Source organism: Hirundo rustica, chromosome 3 (genome assembly GCF_015227805.2).
Source record: "Hirundo rustica isolate bHirRus1 chromosome 3, bHirRus1.pri.v3, whole genome shotgun sequence".
Classification (NCBI taxonomy): domain Eukaryota; kingdom Metazoa; phylum Chordata; class Aves; order Passeriformes; family Hirundinidae; genus Hirundo; species Hirundo rustica.
The window spans coordinates 58,769,946-58,790,606 of record NC_053452.1 but is presented as its reverse complement, the minus strand read 5'-3'; the positions used below and the strand labels follow the sequence as shown (position 1 = coordinate 58,790,606).

Genomic DNA, 20,661 nt, shown 5'->3' with positions numbered 1-20,661 from the left:
AAAAATACATCTAAAATGTATTGTTCTTTTTATTTTCAATGTTTCGGGCTTTTTATTTTTTATTATGGTGGTCCAAGGAACATCATTACAAATTACAGAGAAAATCCTTGAAAATCCAGAGTAGAATAAAACTCATTCTTGTCAACAGGGATTATTTCCCTCAGTGTTGTTTTCATAATTTAGCTGGGCTTATCCCATATGGGAAAGAAATCACTATCCTAAACTCCATCCAGTCTCCAGATTGTTTCGGTACTGCCACAGTAGTTGCAGACACACAGAGCAGTTACAGGCGAACCCAGTATAAAAGCAAACAGTTGCACTCAGTTCTTATCATCTATCAGAACATCTAAGCCTACCACCTAAAGAGTTCTGAATAATTATGTACATGCACAGAAGGGGGAAAAAGAAAAAAAAAAAAAAAAAAAAAAAAGTGTAGCTACCTGATTTGATAAACAAATTTTGAACAAAGACTGGTGGAGCTGCAGTTCAGAGTACACTGCTTGTTCAGTGGTCTACTGGTAGTGAGCACTGCTGTACAGGTTTCAGCTAATTCTCATTTTCCATTCTCAAGGTGAGGAGAACTGTATAGGCAATGTGCTTAGCCTGTGGGATGGGAGTGCCTCCTGTTGCTCAAAAATGATTCATCAGAATTATTAGCAGTATTATTTAGGTATCTAGTTCAGGTACTCATATTGCCCCATTATTGTGTCTCAATCTGTCTGTCTCTCTTTTTTTAATAAAGTATTTACGTGGCTCTCAAACACTCAAGAACAGCTTGAAGAGAGCAAGCTGTGTGGAAATAACAAGCTAACATCTGTGAGTCACCCCGAGACTATGCTGAATGTTCTCAGACACTGCTTTAAACTTTTAAGGCAACAACAATCCAAAGAGGAGCCTCTTAAAGGGGTGCTCTGAGTACGTCACTGGCTGCACACACCTCTACCTCCAGCTGTCCAGGGCAAGTGCCATAGCTGCCTACCACACACACAGCGACTAAAAAGCTGCCTCTGGTGTGCTGTGCCATCCCTCAAGCAGTGCCCAGCAATTCCTCAAACAGTGCCAAGTACCAGTTACACCACAAGAAACACCCAATAAAAACTAGCAGCCATTCAGCTTAGAAACATCATTTTTTAAATGCCGCGTCACAAGATCAACCTTTTCAGGATTTCAAAAAATCAACAGGCATACTGAAAGGTATGAATACATCATTCTTAATACAATATTAATGTCTCTTTATTTTCAGACAGGATGGAAACTAGCTAATTCTTGCACTGGAACAGATGTGGGGCTATAGCTATGCTCTGAGGAGCTGGTCTTTTTGGGAGGCAGACCATCTGTGAGAAACAGAAACGAAATGCTTGCTGAAAAAGTGTGCCATGTCACACTGATTGCAGTTGAACAAAGCTGCTAGGAGCTTTCAGCATTAAGGAACACCCTCAGAGGAAGATATATAGATCCATCAGTTGATACAGAATTCTAGACTATGGAGTGTCACGCTGGTTATCCATGAATAACCCACTGAGATACCCTTGACATTTCTAACTCAAAACCAAACCAAAATGTTTCAAGATGTTGATACAAAAGAGAACACTGCAAGTGAAAGCAACCTTGCTCTATTGTTGTATCAAGTTTTATCAATTCCTGATAATAGCTCTAATTAAAATGTTTCTGGCTTCTTTTTAATGGGTCAGTGATTGCTCAAATGGAGGTTTTGGTTTTTTGATGCAGATATATAGTGGCCAAAAGGATTTGGGCATTATATAGCACTCATTCCCTTCAGAGAAAGAGCACTGAGAAAGAACAAGTGATACCTTATTGCTGTCTTTTCTGTAAAAATCTCAGCATTTTATGTCTACTACTGAACCAATATACTTCAATTATCACAATATCAAAATTTAAAGAAAAAAAGAGCAAAATCTAATGGTTCACAGAGTTTCATAGGCTTCTTCCTTATATGTAAACATATTCTTCATTATAATGGAAAATGCATACAGATTAAGTCCCATTTCTAATTAGCCATTAACTCTTAGTAACAACACTTTGAAAATAAGGTTTCCTAAGATTAATTTTAGGCAGAACCTACACATACTGGTGTGAACCCCACTGTGTATGCACACAGGGCCAAAGCCACCCTTCCCTCCTTTTCCCATCAGTGACAGACTCAGAGACACGAAGAAGGGCAAACATCTATTTCCTGGATGCTTCACAGTAGCACTGCTTCCCTCTGCTCTACACCCCCATACCTGCTACCTGACACAGTGTAAGAAAAACTGGGAGTATTACTTATGCAAACACTCCAGAAAAGGCACAAGGAATGTGTGTTACAGCTTCTCTTGTCTGTCCAGTAAATCTGTGCCCCAATGTGAAATAGCCAACATTCTGTGCCTGTCACCTTTGCTTTTGATTTATTTTGATTTTTGATTTCTTTTGTTGCCGCTTTTGGTGGTTTCTTGATTTGCTTTTTTTAAAGGAGAAATAACAAGAAATTAATTTATAGAGCCTGACTGAAAACCCTTAGTTGGCTTAAAATTTGATATGCAAAGTATTTAAAAATTCTACAGAATAAATCTGATATTTTACTGTTGCTCCATTGTCTTTTTCCTTAAGATCCTTAAGGAAAAGGTTAGCGATTTACTTAATTGTCTCCTCCCCTAAAAATGCTATGCAATCTATTTATTCCAGTAAATGAAGTTTTAAATTAAATGCTATGTAAAATGAGACTTTGAAGAAAACAGCTGGATACTGTTAGCGCTTTCGTATTCTGTTCTCATTCTGTCCCAACTCAGGACAACTAACTACAAATTTAGTCTATGGGAAACAGAAATACAAATACTAGTATTAATAACTAAATTAAAATTATGCTAAAAGTATCAATTGGCAAGAATGATAAACTCTTCTTCAGTCATAATTAATCTGTCTGTAGACACTGTACAGTTACTTCCTTAGACTTCAGGTGACTACAATCCTGATTTGATTACAGCCCTTCAATATTTAATAGGCACGGGAATCTACAATTTGCCTAGAGGAAGAAAGGACCAAAACTGCACCAGGCTGCACTTTATTGAAACCTGCAATGTAAAAACAGAAATCAGAAATGCAAACACAGCTGCTTCAGTAAAACCTACAAGGACTTAAAAAAAAAAGAGAGAGAAAAGAAAAAAGGGAAAAAGATCAATTTAAGAGCATGTGAATACCCCAACTCCTGAAATGATTCAAAACCTCTTCAACTATTTTGCCATTTCTAAAAATGCTGGGTTTTGATACTAATTACTTGGTTAACCTGCACTTCTATATATTAATGCATTTATAATAGAAGTAAAAAATATATACAAAACCTTAATTTAGCCCTGTCAGAAAAAACTATTTTAAATCAGCTGTTACCTAGCGTTTCATAAAACAGTTGGTCCTGCAAATGTTTATCAAGCTTGCTGTGGTGAACACTATAGTACTGGCACAACAATTTATTTTTCCCTAAAAAATTACATATTGATGGCTAAAAATTTGAAAACATGAAAACAGGAATCATTTAGCAACTAACACAACACCATGTTGTAAAAGTAAAACCATGCTTTCAAAATTTCTTAGTGAATCCTATGTATCTTAAAAGTTTTTCACAACTGTCTTAACAGGCTCTGTTAAAAAAGTTAGGTCCAAAAATCCAAACAAAACTCCAAACTGAAACTGTAAAACTGATACAAATGACCCAAGATAAATTATGTCCATTTATAACATTTCTCTCAAGAATTAACATCAGGGCAATTACAACAGACTATTAAACCATGGCATTCTGTCCATGGGAGCAGGAGTATTAACATCTCCAGTACAACAGGCCCAGCTTCATGGAGACACAAATACATTCAGTATTTAGAAGCACCACTTGTTCTTTCTTCACTAGTTTCTCCACACATTTTGTGTTTAATACAGGTTCATCAAACGTATAGTTGCAATTTAATGGCATTTACAGATTCTGTTGGATTTTTATTACGGTGATCAGGAAATCAGAAATAAGGAAAGGAATGAATATAATTAGGAGAAGTTTACAATCAATATTTAATAGATAAGCAGTTAAGTAAACAGAGGATAGCTGTGATTTAACTTGTTACAAAAAGATGAAGTAAACAATGAAAACATGGTGCTGCAATAAGAATTTCATTCCAAGTTATTTTCTTAGCTTTTCTCTCAGCTACTCATCCATGACTGTTTTCTTAATAAAAACAAACAAAAAAAAGGGAGTGTGATTGTATTTTATTTATTTCAAAACAACAAAAATTAAGTCATGAAAAAATATAAAGCTTCTGATTTGCAGATATCTGATCTCACTACCAGCTGGTCACAGCATAAGCTAATTTGGCCATGTAGACAATTGGTTTGAAGATACCTCTTTTTTGAATAAAGACAGGATAAAAAAAAAAAGACACCTCTCTACAATGAGAACTTCTGAATAATGACATTTTATAGTTAAGCATCAATTTAAAAAAAATGCAAAGAGAGAATTCCTTACCTTCTGTAGTCTACCCAATAGTGTTCGACTAAGAGGATTTCCTACTGGGCTGAAGCACCCTGTGAAAAGAAAAGGCTGTGAATTTTCTGCTTGTTATCCTTTTCCATCGAATAAACCATTTTATTTTAAAATCATTATGTTAGCAGGGTATGTTTGACAAAATTCTAATGAAAAGCAGCAGCATCTTTCAGTCACAACTATGCATCTTTCAGTCAGGAACAGTTGGAGGGTTTATTTAACTAACAGACCTGACACAAGGTTAACTAATCCAATATTTCCATTCAAATGATTTGGAGAAGTAGCTCAAGCTATGTCCACATGCCACCTCGTGCTCAAAGCTGACACTATTATCTAGGCTGTATTGCTTTTCTCTTCATTGAATTTCCAAGTAATGCATACAAAGTTTTCCAACAGAAATGATCACAAAAACTCACAAAGGAATTACTTCCTTATTTTATCTGAAAGAATAACTATTCCTATTCAGTAGTCCCCTTTGATCATCTGAGTTCCTATCACAACACATCTTGCTGTTTATTTTATTCACTCTCTACATAGCACACTTGAACAAGTACTTGTAAATTCTTTTCTTTTCAGACTATTATGTTAACTACTAAGCTCAGGAAAATCCTTTCATCATCTATGGATTTATCTTTTTGTTATTGGTCTCCTCAGCTGTACACTTAAGAAAACATCTTAAAAAGAAAAGATACAAAAAAATCTGAAAATCGTTGAACATGACAGTGAAAAATGCTACCGCTTCACTGGAGAGCAGTTTCTTAAGTACAGAAATGCCAGACAACACAGAGTTAAGCTCACTGGATTTTCTCTGTGAGACACTAGCTTTGAAACAAGTTTTGTTTTTAAAGAAAAATAAGTTCTGAAAACTCATTTTCATTTGCCACACCAAAAAACCTGCTTTTGAGGAGTCCGGTATCTGAATAAAGAAGACTTTTCAGATTCCCATGGACTGGCAGAGCTCCATAAGGAAACTTGCACAACTCCACCTACAGTATACTTTCTAAAGCCTAGTGGTTTGGACTTTCACAGGAGATTTACTCATAAATGTTTAATAATTAAGATATTTAGATATTTCTAACTAGAATAAAAGCTGGAAGCTCAAATAGCTGTAGTTAAACCATGCTCCTGCAAATCTGCATGCGGTGACTAATCTCTTACTTGTGAGAAATCCTAAATATATGCAATAATGGACTATTCAGTTTCATGTATGAATTAAAAACATTTTGATCTTAATATTTAAAAAAAATCTTGTACAAATTCTGAAACACTTTATTTTGAAAGGCTTACTTTGCTTTTATTACTTTTCCCCACCTCTTTTAAGAAGAAGAGAGAATGAGAATGTAAACCATTTTCTGAATTCAACCCATATTAACGACAGTAGTCCTGAAGGTAACCTTTTTTCAAGTAAGCTATTTGCTAAAACATTTGTTCAGCACTAACCAAAAGCCAGTGGGGATATTACTCCTATTATTACTGTTATCTACACACTCACAAAGTCAGAAAACCAGATGCTACGGAGATGATACAATATATGGATATCCTCTCACATATACATTGTATCAAGTCTCTGAATAAAAAACAAACTTTTCAGTTTGTTCAATAAAATATCTGCATGATAAAAATTTTTATTTTTTAGACAGCCAATTTGAGCATGGGAGTGTTGTGCCAACTCATATAAACCCATACTAAGATAAAAGATATATACAATATTTGATAAAAACAACTGTTTGTCTGGAAAAATATTTAAGATTTAATTAAAAACAACATTAGTCTGCATTTTTATCAGTAACATCATTAACCTTCATATTTTTCTAAGGAAAACATGCACTACTTCCAAGTGCTCCTGGACTCTAAGTTTATGCATGTCAGTACTCCTGCGCAGCCTCTATATTCAGCTGCTTCTCTGGTGAAAACTGTATGGTTAGACCAATATTCCAAATTAAGCCCCCCTAAAGGGCAGTGTAGACCCTGCTATGCTGCAAGTGTAGGACAGAGACAGATGTGTAACTCAAACTCTGCTGTATAGAATTCTAGAAGCTAGCACTGGTTCATTCAGCATTTTCCATGCTAGAGACAAAACAAACAGAAAATTCTTATTCCTTTGTTTGAGGTATACACAGATCACAGCACACCTGGGCACAAATGCTCTATGATCATGCCTATTGGTTACCCCAAAGTAGACTTTAGCGTTATCTGTTACTTGTTTTTAATTACCAGGCATTCCTTTAGTAGCCCCTACATTCAAAAGGGTCATATTAAAAAATGCCAAGCTAACAAAACAAACCCAAACCAAGAAAAAAACCTGTTCAAACCTTCCTCATTCACAAAACAAGCTCCATTCAGCAAGCAAGGGAATATCCACCCCTTCTTCCCCAAATGAAGCAGTAGAATTTTAAAGCAATGTTCCACAGCTACAGGCCTTGATATGGTTCCATGCTTGATGAAGCATGTAAATGACATCAAGCAGGTGTGACTAACAGCCTCAGCAGCGCTTGCTTTGGCTCTCTCTCATTCAGGTTGTACACGCTTTTCAACTACTGTGTTGAAACTGAGGTCTGGATTCCATTTCCACTTGATCTAAAAATTAAGTTTACAGGACACCGTGACCTGCTGGAACTCTTGCTTAGTCTAAGCTTATAGAAAGGTCATTAAATCCCTTGTAAGGTCAAGCCTGAAACACCCCCAACACCCAGCGTAATCTAGACTGTTCTATCTTAAGGATGCTTCAGAATCACTAATGGAGAAGCTTTTTTATTGATGCAGATGTTTTACCTGTACTCTCCAACAATCTTCTTTCTTACCTCGTCTTCACCTTCAAAACCATATACATCTTGAGAATCTAATCTTCCCTATGAAAGTCTCAACATTTGAATTACTGCATTTCCTATCACTCTGCATTGATTCTTCAGTGGTTTCCTTTAGATGGAATTTTACGTGAGAAGAATACATTACATCTAGGAGAATTTACTCCTAATGTCTAGCTGCAAATCAGGCATCTCAAAATGATAGCTGCTAATCCTTTACCTCGAATGATCAGAATTTTCACATCAACACAATTTCACAGAACGACAGTTCTTCTTAAGTGTCCACATAAGCCTACTGTTACAATTATGTTGTAAGCCTATCAAAGAACTGGTTCGAAAAACAGTGTGTATGTCTGCCTCGAGAGGAGTCTGAAACTAAGGGAGTTTCCTGTACAATTTGAACAGTGAACTGAAAGTGTATCCTCAGTTCCCCTGGGTCACTTCTGGCAATTTATTCTTTTGAATCTAGAGGAAACGTAACAGAAGCCAAGCAGTTGTTCTGTCCAAAACGTGTCTGTAATACCAAGTCCTCAGTTTTATTGCATGCTTTCACTGAAAAGCTACCCTCTGATAAACACATCAGTGTGATCAAATTCTAAGTAGTTGGACTGAAATTCACAAAGTAGATGAGTTCACTACCAAATAGACTTGACTTACACAGAAATTGATATGACAGCAGCGACAGCGCCCCAGAATAGCACTTGTAATAATTAAGAACACTTCCTTTTAAATAACATTTTTAGTAATTTTGTTTTAAACTAATAGCATAAGTGGCAGAACAGGGAAAGAAGTCTTTCTAGGCAGTCACATAATTCCACTATTATCCTACTGGACAGTCTATACCCATCCAATGGGAAATTTTTTTGCGAAAAAATGCTTTTTTAAAAAATGTTAAGAGAACATTCATTACAGAACTCCTGTTTTAATGAACTTTTCAAAAGAAGGCTTTTTCTCACTTTCTGAAATGTTCTTGATAAATTAATTTTTTTAGTATTTGAGCATAATAAATCTCTAAGGATTCCAGTCACATAGAATCTACAGCTAATGAAATAAACCAAAAATTAATCCTGGAAAATTTGCAAAAAATCACAGAGCAAAGGACATATATATGTCTAAGAAAACTGAAATATGTTAATATTCAGACATTTCTGTGACAAACACATCTAAAGCATGCAGAGAGAAAAAAAATCTTACCTACTCTAGTTATACATTATTCTGTTTTTAAATGAATTTTACTTTACTTTTATACTAATTGCTAATGTCTCAAAATCCACACCGAAAAAAAAAAAAATCCTGCAAGACATGAAAATAAACAATGCCTCTAGGAAATGGTATTTGTTATGACATTCTTATGAATTATATCATGGTCTCTTGCAACACAGTGTAAAGAGAATCATGTTTTCAGCACAATACAATAGTATGACCAAAAGTGTGACCTTTATGACCAAAGGATCTTTCAATATGCAATATAATCTCTATTTTGGGTTCCAAAGGTTTCAAAAGGAAGTTTAGAGGTTTTTAAAGAAAAAGCTTTCAGCAATTTCTGCAATTTCGTTTTTCAAACTATGTATAACATAGGAATGATGATAATTTTGTAATGATCTAAATATATATTAATCTTCCCCCAAAGACTTTATCCTCAAACCAATTACGTTCAAATAGATCAAAGAGAATTCATTACATAAAAAGATGGTTTATATATTGGGTAGAAACCTGTTTTCCTTTATTTAAACACAGGATTACATATACATTTAAAACCCACTACAAACATTTTCAGATTCAGTTCACACAAAATGAAAGGCGTGAATGCACCTGCTTAACACAAGCATACCTTTTTGTTTTACCAGCAAAGCAGATATTGCACTAATATCCATTGCTTTAGGTGAAAACCCACTTCCAACTCTGTTCTACATAACTTAGTCTAGCACCTATGATTTTGAAGATATTCCAGACTGAACAGGAAAAGTGATAGGACCAAAGCGTATTGAAAACTGTTTTAATGAAGTTTAATCTCTATCATAGTGACAGAACAAGAAGAAATGGTCTCAAACTGCATTAGGGTAGGTTCAGATTAGACATCAGGAAGAATTCCTTCATGGAAGGGGTTGTTAAGCATTGGGATGGGCTGCCCAGAGAGATGGTGGAGTCACCATCCCTGGAAGCGTTCAAGAAACAATTGGATGTGACACTTAGTGCCATGGTCTAGTTGTCAAGGTGACTCTTGGCAAAGCTCGAACTCAGTGATCTTGTAGGCCTTTTCCAACCTAAACAATGCTGTGATTCTAGGATCTTGCAAACCACTTAAAATGTATGTGTAGGCAGTTCTCACATGCTATATATACAAAGATGCTGTGAAAGCAACATTACTGAATGCAAAGGTCTTCTACAAACACCGGTAAGATTCTTGCAGTGTATTCTGCACTGACAGAAGTCTACTCAGTGTCAGCCCATGCCATTAACTAGCACTCTCCTTGTCTCCTCCCCACTATTTTTTTCTATCAAAGCATCCAGAAAAGGTTGAACTATCTCCTCGATGTCATTCTCATTTTCTAAGTGGGATTCCAATTTATTAACGTAAATCTATCCACTTAAAACCAAACCCCAAAATCTACAGGACAAATAGAATCCCTCTCTGTTTACTGTCTCATTTTTTATACATTATATAGAGAAATATCTGTTAATTTACTTTGTTCATTGGATATGAGAGCTGTTTACATGCTATATACACATCAGTAAAAAGAGAGACAAAAAACCCTCTGGCAGCTGTACTACCAGATGTCACTCCTCCAGTTAGCGGAGACTCCCAAATCCACCCCACCTGACCCACTCCAACTTCAGCTGAAACAGATGTGCTGATAGGTAGAAAAGCATAACTTGTTTTTTTTTCCCCTTCCCCATCACTATTAATACAATGAAAACTAGTAAACTAACAAAATAATCTTGAGAAACTATGTCAATGGATCAGGCTTTGTCCACCATTCAAAATACTACACTATATAGAAAAGTCTGTACAGAAGGATACGCTTTCAATGAAAAAGTAAGTAATGTTTACCTTTTCAATCAACTGTTCACTAAACACTGGTATGAAAAAGGGTCATCTAGAAAAAAACCTCTAGGGAGTTACACAATTCAGGACCATGCAGTTCAATACATGGTGCTGCAGCTTCTTTAAGCATGTGATTTCCCAGTGGATGCCCCCGCTGCAGCTACTAGAAGAACCCTGGGTTCCCAAAGCATGAGCAAGTCAGAGTTTTCCTGAAATGAGAGACAAATGCCCTAGTGTGCTTTAACATAGTAAATTCTTTATCCAAGGACTGTTGTCTGATTCCACAGCCCAAGTGACCAGGTAGTTTGTCCTTGCAGCAGAGTTAAGTGAACACTGGAGCAGTGGAACAGAGCAAGGCTTAAATTCACACCTGTAGATCCACAGAGAGATACTCTGCTGTAACATCAACCAATTCCAATCCTTATTTAAGAGACCTCAGAATCAGACAGCAATAACATGAAAACACTATGCTTCTGCCAGTGCCAGATCCCACAACATAATTATATCTCCCATCAGCCAAAAGAATGCATAGAGATATGCACTCAAGGTTAGCCATAATTTTCATTCCTCGTTCAAGGTATACAAGGACACATACATGTGTTTGCTCTGAGAATAATCCTCCATGAGGAGGACTATAGAGATTGTCTGTCACTGAGTTTGGGTTTCATTTAAAAACATTTATTCTGTACTTAGGCACAATGAATAGGCAGAATTTGGCCCCTATTTACAAAAAGAATAATGAAGCAAAAACTATTGCATCACAAAAACAATTAAAAAATCCAACTTTTTAATTATAGATTAAAATCAAATACATTTAGCAGCCTACACACCCACCTAATTATTTCTGAGTAATCTTATCAAACCATCATCTTACATTTTTCTTGCAAATGTTAAGTTTCTACAGTACCATATATAAACAATGCAAGTAGTAGCACGTGTCCCTAGCATTCTTTTGAAGTAAAGAACATTTATTGAATTCATGCTAATCAGGAATGTGCTAATTTACGACAACTAATATTACATCACAATGGCAGTAGATATCACTGAAAGTGAGCAGAGGTTAGAGTATCCAGTTGTTTCTTTCTACAATTCGGAGGACAGAAAGTGATTCTACAGCAAACATCAATAAACCTGCACAGATACCATCAGCTTTCTGAAATCAGACTGGCAGCATTATTTATAAGTTTTAGATAGCAGATAAAAAAGATGCAAGGAAAATGCAGACTACGACGCATTCTTTGTATTAGTAGGAGTTATTTTTCTTTCAGTACTGCAGATATCCTGAGAAAGTCATTATTAGTTTTGCTAAGCTCATCTGGACTATTTAAAAGCAAACAAACTAAAATAAAATAGAAAATAAACTTATTTTATATTCTCTTACATGTAGTTTGTGGTGCTCTCTGTCAAAAAATACTTCATGAAATATAAAACCTGCAGTCCCTTGGAGCTGGAGATGCCCAACACTGAAGTAGCAAGCTTCACATTTGGATTTAGTAATATTTTTGCTCCTGCTTTAACTTACCCTCCCTGAATAAGAGGAAATGGAGTTCTCAAGCACGATTTATGATTATCTGCTTTCTAAAAATAAGTAGAACAATTAAATTTTATTTATTCAGATAATTCCTATGTAATATGGTTACATAGAATTTCACTCTCTGCAGCTCTCACAGCCAAGTATCTTATGGCCTCATTACTCTACTCATGTCTTTAAAAAAACATATTTAACTACAGATAAAAGACAAAGAATGAAAATTATGCAAGGAAGGAAAACAAAGTGATTTTTTTCGCATGGTTCTTCCCACAACAGGAATTCAGCATTGGTTAGTTACTCACAGTTACTTAAATCAAATTAGCTTGGCATACTACAAGTGGAAAGCTGTAAGAAAATATGCTTAGAATACCACAAATATCTTTCAAAATCAGCCATTAACACATTTTTGCAATGCAAAGTCTTGTCAGCTAAGTAAAAACAACCGGTTACTGCATAAACTACTGAATTTCTATATTACCCACTAAGCTTCACAATATCTCATCTTGACTGGAAAAAAAAATCTAAAGAAAAATTCAAATCTTGTAACTGCTTGAAGAATTTATATAGCATTTTCCTAACATTTACATTCAAGGTAAAATAGTATCACCAACACCATGTGCAATATGCTGGAAAAAATAAGTCAACTAGATATTTCAGGTCTTTATCATGACTAGAATAGACACTACTTTCTCTATGACATAAGCACTTTCCGCCAGTACTGAACATTAATTTTGACAAAATATTATCAGAAAATTCCATGAAATAGCCAAACAATTCATACATTATCAAACCTGAAAAATCCAGAACCATTGGCAGACACTATATCAGGAAACTATTATATAAAATTTTTAATTTGGTCTCAAATCAAAAGAGTAAGGGAAAAAGTTCATGGCAAACATACTTCTATATTCAGAAACAGAAGATCATGTCTTTAAAATACACTCCCAAGTTTACTTTCCATTTTGTAGTTCAGAAATTAGACTGGTCAGGTATTTCATGGAAATATGTGTGCAGTGAAACCAAACTACTCCATGAGAGTTTTCCCACATACATGTTTTTTGAGTTTTCAGAAAATTTATGAACTAACTACTTTTAGAAATATTTTTTCTATATATCAGCAATTAGAACATGTATGAATAAGTAAGTCTTTTCTAATTAGTATCCAATTGTATAGGAAAATAAAATAATGGCCGGCAACCACTTTGGTAACAAAAATCTGAATATACTTCCTTGTAAATAACATAAGAAAAAGCACTTGAGACTAATATTGGTAATATCTGTTACAGAGGAAAATATACCGAAATCTTAATGTCCAACATTAAAGCAAAAGATACAGCTAGACACAGATTTCTATGATACTGATTTTTCAGTTTCCTTTACCTACAAGGTCTGCAAAGGTTTTTAGAATGCAACAGCAACCTGTTACTGCATTTACAGCAGTGGATTTTTAGAATATTTGGGTCTTAGGTGGGGGATATGCAAAAAGAAAAAAAGCATGGAAAATGTTTGCAATGAACATAATTAGGAGGCAATACTCCCTTTAATTTACAACAGTGGTAACTGATCTAAGGAGAGGTAAGAGAAGGAAAATCAAGACAGGCAGATGCATAGAGTGGCTGTGCCCAGCTTTAGGCTAAGACCACATTTCTAAAACTCTGGATTATCCTGGAGGGAACAGAATTCTCTCCAAGGTTCAATCAGGAGCACAAAATGCTACAGCTGGGATTAGAAGACAGTAAGACTTCACTATCTCAGTGGCAAGCCAGAAAGAAGAAGTAACAGTCCTATCCAGTGAATTAGTATCTTGTCTGTACAGGAATTTTGCAAGCAAGACTATTTGCACAGCAAATCTAAAGATGTAAGCAAAAATAATAATGAAAATTAAATTCTGAATAAAGAAATACCATTTGATTAAATATTTTTTATTTCATGAAATACAGTTTAAGTACTTAATACAATACCATTCCAGCTTTTCTCACATCATCACACAGGTAGTGTCAAGCAGCTAAAAAATACAGAACTTCAACATGTAAGCCTAATTACATGACCCATCCACTCTGGTTTGACTACCAGTTGCAGCTAAAATCACTACTGACTATGCTCATACAGCATCTCCAATAAGCAAAACGCAGACAAATGCAGCAAGTGTTAAGTTTTCATATTCATCAGTAAGAGGAAGGTGATTAAGGTCTGAATATTCAAGGACAGGAAATTCTTCTCCATAGCCTTTTCTGAAAGGAGCCACCCATTTCTATGCATTGTGAATGATAGCTGAGTTTCTTTAAAACTGACTTCATCACCAATTGCTACAAACATTTGTTTCTTCCAAAGGACCAAACAACTGAAAACCACAGAAAATTGTCTAGTAACACTCTTAAGTTTGGAAGTCTCATAGCATATGTTTTAATAGCCTTATTCAGTAAACCTTCCAAGATGGTTTTTGCACACGTTTACGTGCCAATTATTAACTCAAGAACTGGTGATACAGACAACCCTGGACACACCTTGTTCTCTTTGAGTGATTCCTGGAACTTACTCTGAAAATTGTTTTGGTAAGAAAAGCTGATTTGCAGGAAGAGTCTTAATTGCAACCACCATTTCAACTGCTGAAGATCCTTTACATGTGTGAGTAGCAAACAAAGATGGAAGTTTCCTTTATGTTCTGTACCAGAAGGAAAAAAAAAATTCCAGTAAAGTACTGTTATCAAGGTACACATTACGAGGTATATTATGGATTTGCATTAGGTAAGCACTACACTCCAAATCTTGCAAATAGCAGTAGAACAATTATATTTCTTCTCCTCTTGTTGCTGTTTTTTATGTAGAAGCAGCCAAATCTGAAGCAAATATAATTTGGCAGAACATACATTATATTACATGGAACTGCTGGACACAAAAGGTGAAAAGTTGTCACTAATTAATCAATATATAGGTTCGGAACTTGCATTTTAAATTATTTTGAAAATGAAAAATTCCAAGAACACGCTTGGAGTCCTTACAGAAAAGAAACACCAGCTTGGTTTTAGCTAGGACCTGGCTCACAACAGAAGTTCTTCAACTAGCAACATGCATAACTCTTACAACATTCTCCTGAACAAGTAGAAGAGGTGACATGCCTCATGGATACCTTCTCTGTACTGAGACAGTCACAAAAAAAACCCCACTTTAAGGACAGGAACATCCTTTTTTACTACAGAGGTGAACCCTGCTTAAATGTGATTATCCATTAATGAAAACTTAAAGATGCAAGGAGTAGGAAAATGAAACCTATTCAAGGTCTTCACCTGAAAATACAACACCTCACAAAGTGAATCTTACTATGCCCTGCAGGTGCACAGTGACAACCAGAAGTTTGGCAAATGAATTCTCATGACATTTCAAACTGCTACTAGGCAACTTGTCACACTGAAAGATGCTCAATGCCTATTTTGAAAGAAGCTCCAATTCTTTGTATTTTATAATTTGGCATATTAGCTGCAGCAGTCTGCTTACTCTGACCAGTCAGGCTCTGAAAGGATTCCAGAAAGACCTGTATCAACGTATGCTACTGCAACACCCTTCAGCTAATCTGTAAAAGACCCCAATCAATGAGGCACCAGAAGCTAGCATAGATAGACAGCTGGAGTAGAGATTGACAGGATAGGAAAAGAGGATGTGATATCTAGAATCATATGGGATGCAGTATGCTGGAATCAATCCTTAGATGAGATAGAGTGTCAGTCCAGCAAGCCAGAACAAAGCCCAGGGTCAAGTGAGCATGGGAGACACTAAAAGTGTTTTTTTGAATTTACCTGTTTGTCACTTGAATCTTTTTTCTTTGCCTTAGGAAGTAAAAACTGAAGAAACTGAGGCCTAATTGTGAGAGGAAAACATGAGAAAGGAACTTCTGCAATCTCTTCCTTCATTGCATGCCATAAGGTTGCAGAAAACACCCAAATACAAGTTTTCAGAAGCAAAGTTTTAAGAGAATTCTAGAGCTTCATTTGAGGTCAACAAGCAATGAATCACTCCTCCCTACAACCTCCAGCGAGCAAGAAAGCAAGCTAAAGATGAGCATGCAGGCTCTAGTGAAGCTCTCATTTCATCTGGGTCAAGGCAGCCCATCGAAGCCAGCTCTGCATTTAACAGCAAACTACTGTGTGACAACAGCAATGTCTGAGTTACATACCCACAGAAGCCCTCACTTCTCCCTACCTGCCTTCTGCTTCCTTAATGCTTTCCCAAGCCACCATTCTCTGCCATTAGTTTCTACAGGACCAACATGATCCATATCAAACTACAATGATCAAACTGCATCTGTACCACAACCTACTGCAGAGCATACTACAGACCACACACACCCAAAGTTAACTTTAAAGGTGTTATATTAATCAAATTACTCATGTCAGGGAAGTTTGCTCTCACTGAAATTGGAGCTTCAGCAATGAGAGTAACAAGGTGCATAAGAATCCATGGAAGTTTAATTGCTTCACACATAAAAAACTATCAACAAAATCAGCAAAGGCTTTTTAAAGCAGTTGAAAAAGTATGCACGTGTACCAAAATGGGATGGATAATGTATGTTTAAAACATAGATATTTTTATTTTCTTATGCACTTAGGTCAAAACCAGCAATGAAGTCAAAGCACTTTGGTCTCCTCTTGGGAGGTGGAGATGTCTCCCTCCCGTGCACCATGGCTGCTACTGGGTTTTTGCACAGCCTTCCCAGCTCCTCTGGAAATGACAGGAACAGAAGGATTGGAGCAATACAAGCAGGGATCAATTACCCTAATTTATTCACTCATGGTTATTGCTGTACTGATGGCATCTTTGTTGATGTGCACTTTCTGCTGGACAAGAGAACTGATATTTTACTGGACAGCCCTTGGCAGAAGGACTCTTTCCCCCTCTGTGACCAGCTGAAATTTCATTCAAGCATGTTGTTATCTTGTGGCTCAATAGCCCAAAATTACAGACAAGCTCAGAGTGAAAAGAGTTAACAGGACCTCTCTACTTAGGAATTAATTACATTCAGTTGTTTTAGGATCCACATAACTGAGAAAGTAAGGGCACACTTAGGCCAAATCACTTTTGGCAGAGACTTTCCACAGTACTACGTCACACCTCGATTTTGCAATCTATATCCACTGCTGCCAAACAGAGAGTAATGCTTCATTTAATCCACACCCTTGTATAATTTGGCTGAGAGCACTTCCTTTAGCCTAAAGGCTCAGCAGTAATTACCCTAACATACACCAATTTCAAGTAAATATAAATGGTGTTCTTTAGATAAAGTTTTTGGAATCTTCAAAGATTGCTGTTATTGTACTCTGTATTGAGTGAAATTTTTAGAGAAATATTTTAATTAACTTACCTAGAAGAAACATGAAAAAGAACATATAATAAAGGAACACAGGTATCTTTGATCTCAGTATAAACAATTCCAGCAAGTTTAACTAGAAAATACAAAACTCTTCTGACATTTATAACATCTTATCAATCAGACAGAAGAAACTGGATAAGCAACCTTTTACAATAGAACTAGATTGTCATTAATGTTAATGGTTATGTCTCTGTGTCTTTACTATTCTATTGGAACAGTTTTGTGGTTAGATGAATCTATGTATACAACTTATGCTTTCAAAAAAAAAAAAAAAAGTACTATTCATTCTATAAATGTAAACACCCAGCTCTTCTACCTTAAAACAAGGTCCTGTATTTGTGCCTTGAGCCAGAACTCTGACATTGTCCAGTGATGTGGTCAGCATTGCCACAGATCTCTGAGGAAATTCCTTCCCCAGCAGTATGGCCTGAGCTGTCTTTAATCCATGATGAAGGCACAGGTGTGTCCTGATACTCTCAATTTTTATCTACTGCTAAAGTCGGCTGTAAGCTGGAACATCATGAGCCTTTGTAATCTATTTGCACTGAAGAAACTGAGTCACAGCTACCTCAAAATGTAAATGGTATAGCCAAATAGGTTATAAAAGAAGATACAAAAAAATAACAAAAACATCTTGTAATAGATGTTCCCAGTGTTTTAAAAGTAAACAAACTTTGAGAAAAATATCTGTAAGCTGTATTTTTCAGTTCTTCCATTGTGTTATAAGCAAATAGTAACAAAAAAATGTTTTATTTTATTTCTTTCTCCCTTCTCTTACATATTTCCTTTAAGTCAAAGTGAGAGATATGAATATCTTAAAATGAATGATCATTTTCCCCAGGGGAGTTCCCATTCAAATTAATAGACAAATATAAAAAACAGTTTAGACTTAATGCTCTTCTGCTTACAGTAAAAATACTTCTAGTAAACATCACTGTAATTATGTCAGTTGACACTTATTGAGAGCTGATCTGTGATCAGCTGTTGAGCTGGTGATTTCTCTCTGCTGAGTTCTCCTACCATCTTCTGAAAAATAAAGACAAAAACTGCTAACTGGATCTAAAACTTAATTCATTATAATAAATTCTCAGTGACTATGCAGTAAATGTTAGTTAAAACAAAGGCTTGTCATGATTGTAAGGGTATGTTTATCTTTGGTTAATAGGAGGAAAAAAATCCCAAAACAGAATGATCTTCTCAAAAACCAAGGGGCTAAAATAAGTGAAGCTTACTTATTTGAAAAGTGCTAGTATTCTGCATTATTGTTATCCAGACCAAGTGGTGATGGGGATGTTTAAGTAATTCAGGTTCCAAAAGAAAGAAAACAACATATTTTTGATCCAGCCACGGAGTTAAAATCAATTGCATCCTACAAATTACAGAAAACAAGAGAATTCTGCAAAGTTGCAATAAGATATTTCTTGTAATAACAGAAAGTAACTCACATTTGTACGTTTAGGAATATAAAAGAAAATACTAGGCAAAATTTTTAATTTTTTGGCATCAGTATCCCACTAGAATAATTAAATGAAAAGTGTCACATTTAAAAAAAATCCATCCCCATAAAAATACTAGAACAGTTCTTTTAAAAATTGTTAGTTTCAATTTCTGAAAAGTGTGTCAGGCAGAATTAGTTGTTCAGACATGTGACAGAGCAGGAAGACAGCAAACTGCATAAGAACATACAAAAATAATTGGAAAGTGAGAGACAACTACTAGGCACTTATTTCTTTCATCTTGATGCACACTGCCCTTTTTTAAACACATGACATAATCCACTAGCAGCAGACTGGAGGAAGCTAACCACTTTGCAAGCATTCATTCTCATGTATCACTTCCTATGTTGGCAGCACCTCTACAGGACATACTAAAAGTGTTCTGCATTTCTGTCCAGTTCCAGACTTAATGGGTAGCAGACTGCTAATCAAAACATATTTTGCCCACTGGACTGCCTGATCACATTGAAGCCATTAGGACTATCCCTTAGTGAACAGGAAACTTGCATTTCTCCCTCGCTAGAGGAAGGAGGGAGCAGTAGTAGTAAGAATAAATGGAAAAGGCAAATCAGGCAATCAATGCAAAAACTACTAAACCATTTTGCACAGGCCTCATAACATTACTTCATTATTTTCTCAATCAATAACACAAAAAAGAGGCTAGCAGACTCACCAATGCTAATGAAATTGAGAAACTTTGTGAAATTATTATACATTACCTGCTTCCCTTTTGTAGGTTTTTTCATAAATAAAATAAAGTAAAATTAGTTTCCTATCATTACCTATTCCTCCTAGCAGATTGTACTACACTCAAACCACTTTCAACTAATAGTGTGGGTTCTGAACCACTTTTAGGTGTGTATTTGGTTCTCTTCACCGTAATATGCGTCTGCCCCAATTTTAAGATGTGGGGATAAAAAGAAAAATGTCAGTGGGACTTAGAGATTATGGCAAATTGCTACACCATTTCCATAGCTCTGATCTGTGCAGCCCCGCAGGCTTAATTGCTTTCACCATCACAGCAAATCTAAATGAAGCCGCTGTGTGAGCTAATGAGGCAGCATACATTTACAATTCAACAGGGAGCAGATATATTCTTTTCAAACAAAATTGAGTTATTTTCTTATGTTTATATTCTGGGCAAGAAGTCTTTTACACACACTCAAGATACTTCTCTTAAAAAGTGAATAGGATTATATTTCACTCCTATGTTAAATTTTGATTTGCCAAAATACAATACTAACAGTAATAGGCTAGGATTAAAAAAACCAAAAAGTATTCGGTGATCTGTGTGCCATTCAATTTGCCTGCATGGATTGGATCCCAGTAACAGATTTCTCCAATGGGCGCTCCCACTGGCACACCCTCTAAACAAAAATGTTCCCCCCGCAAGGTCAAAGTTACGTATTTTCAGCACAGTAGTGTGGGGAAGATGGCAATGCTGCCACCTCTACCACATGGCTTGTTTTAGTCATCTTATGTCTTTCAATCTCTTTCAAGAGATACCACAAATACTGTGTTTCATCTCATACTTGGACTACACAGTACACACACATGCACCCTCCAGTTAATATATACTCAGTTGTCTTTTTTAGTATCTCTTTGGAATATTTTGTTGATGATTATTCTCAAATTAGAAAAAATAAGTTATTTGGATAATGAAATTGAATTCAATTGTTGATTTTATATATTTTCAATTACAGTTTGTGTAAGTCTTCTTTCCCCTAAGAGTTTCTTACTAAGAGAGATGAAACGAGTAAGGCCCCACTGAACAAGCTTTCTGCAGCATCTCTGCACAATGTGAATTTTGCTACTTGGTGTACTCCTTTTTCTGATTCTAAAAAAAACCCCAAGAACAAAAATGATATTTTAAGGATATTTAATTGATGCATAAATATTTCTG

At 35.7% G+C, this 20,661-nt stretch overlaps 1 protein-coding gene across 5 annotated transcripts in view; it reads right to left on the bottom strand.

The window, feature by feature from the left end:
• The window catches only part of AHI1 (Abelson helper integration site 1), a 90,700-nt gene that overhangs the window by 20,162 nt on the left and 49,877 nt on the right, over nt 1-20,661 (bottom strand). For all 5 annotated transcript variants that reach the window (XM_040060064.2, XM_040060065.1, XM_058419985.1 and 2 more), the window contains exon 20: nt 4,502-4,560. In XM_040060064.2, the coding sequence (XP_039915998.1) occupies nt 4,502-4,560 (59 nt within the window). The remainder of the gene's footprint in view (nt 1-4,501; nt 4,561-20,661) is intronic.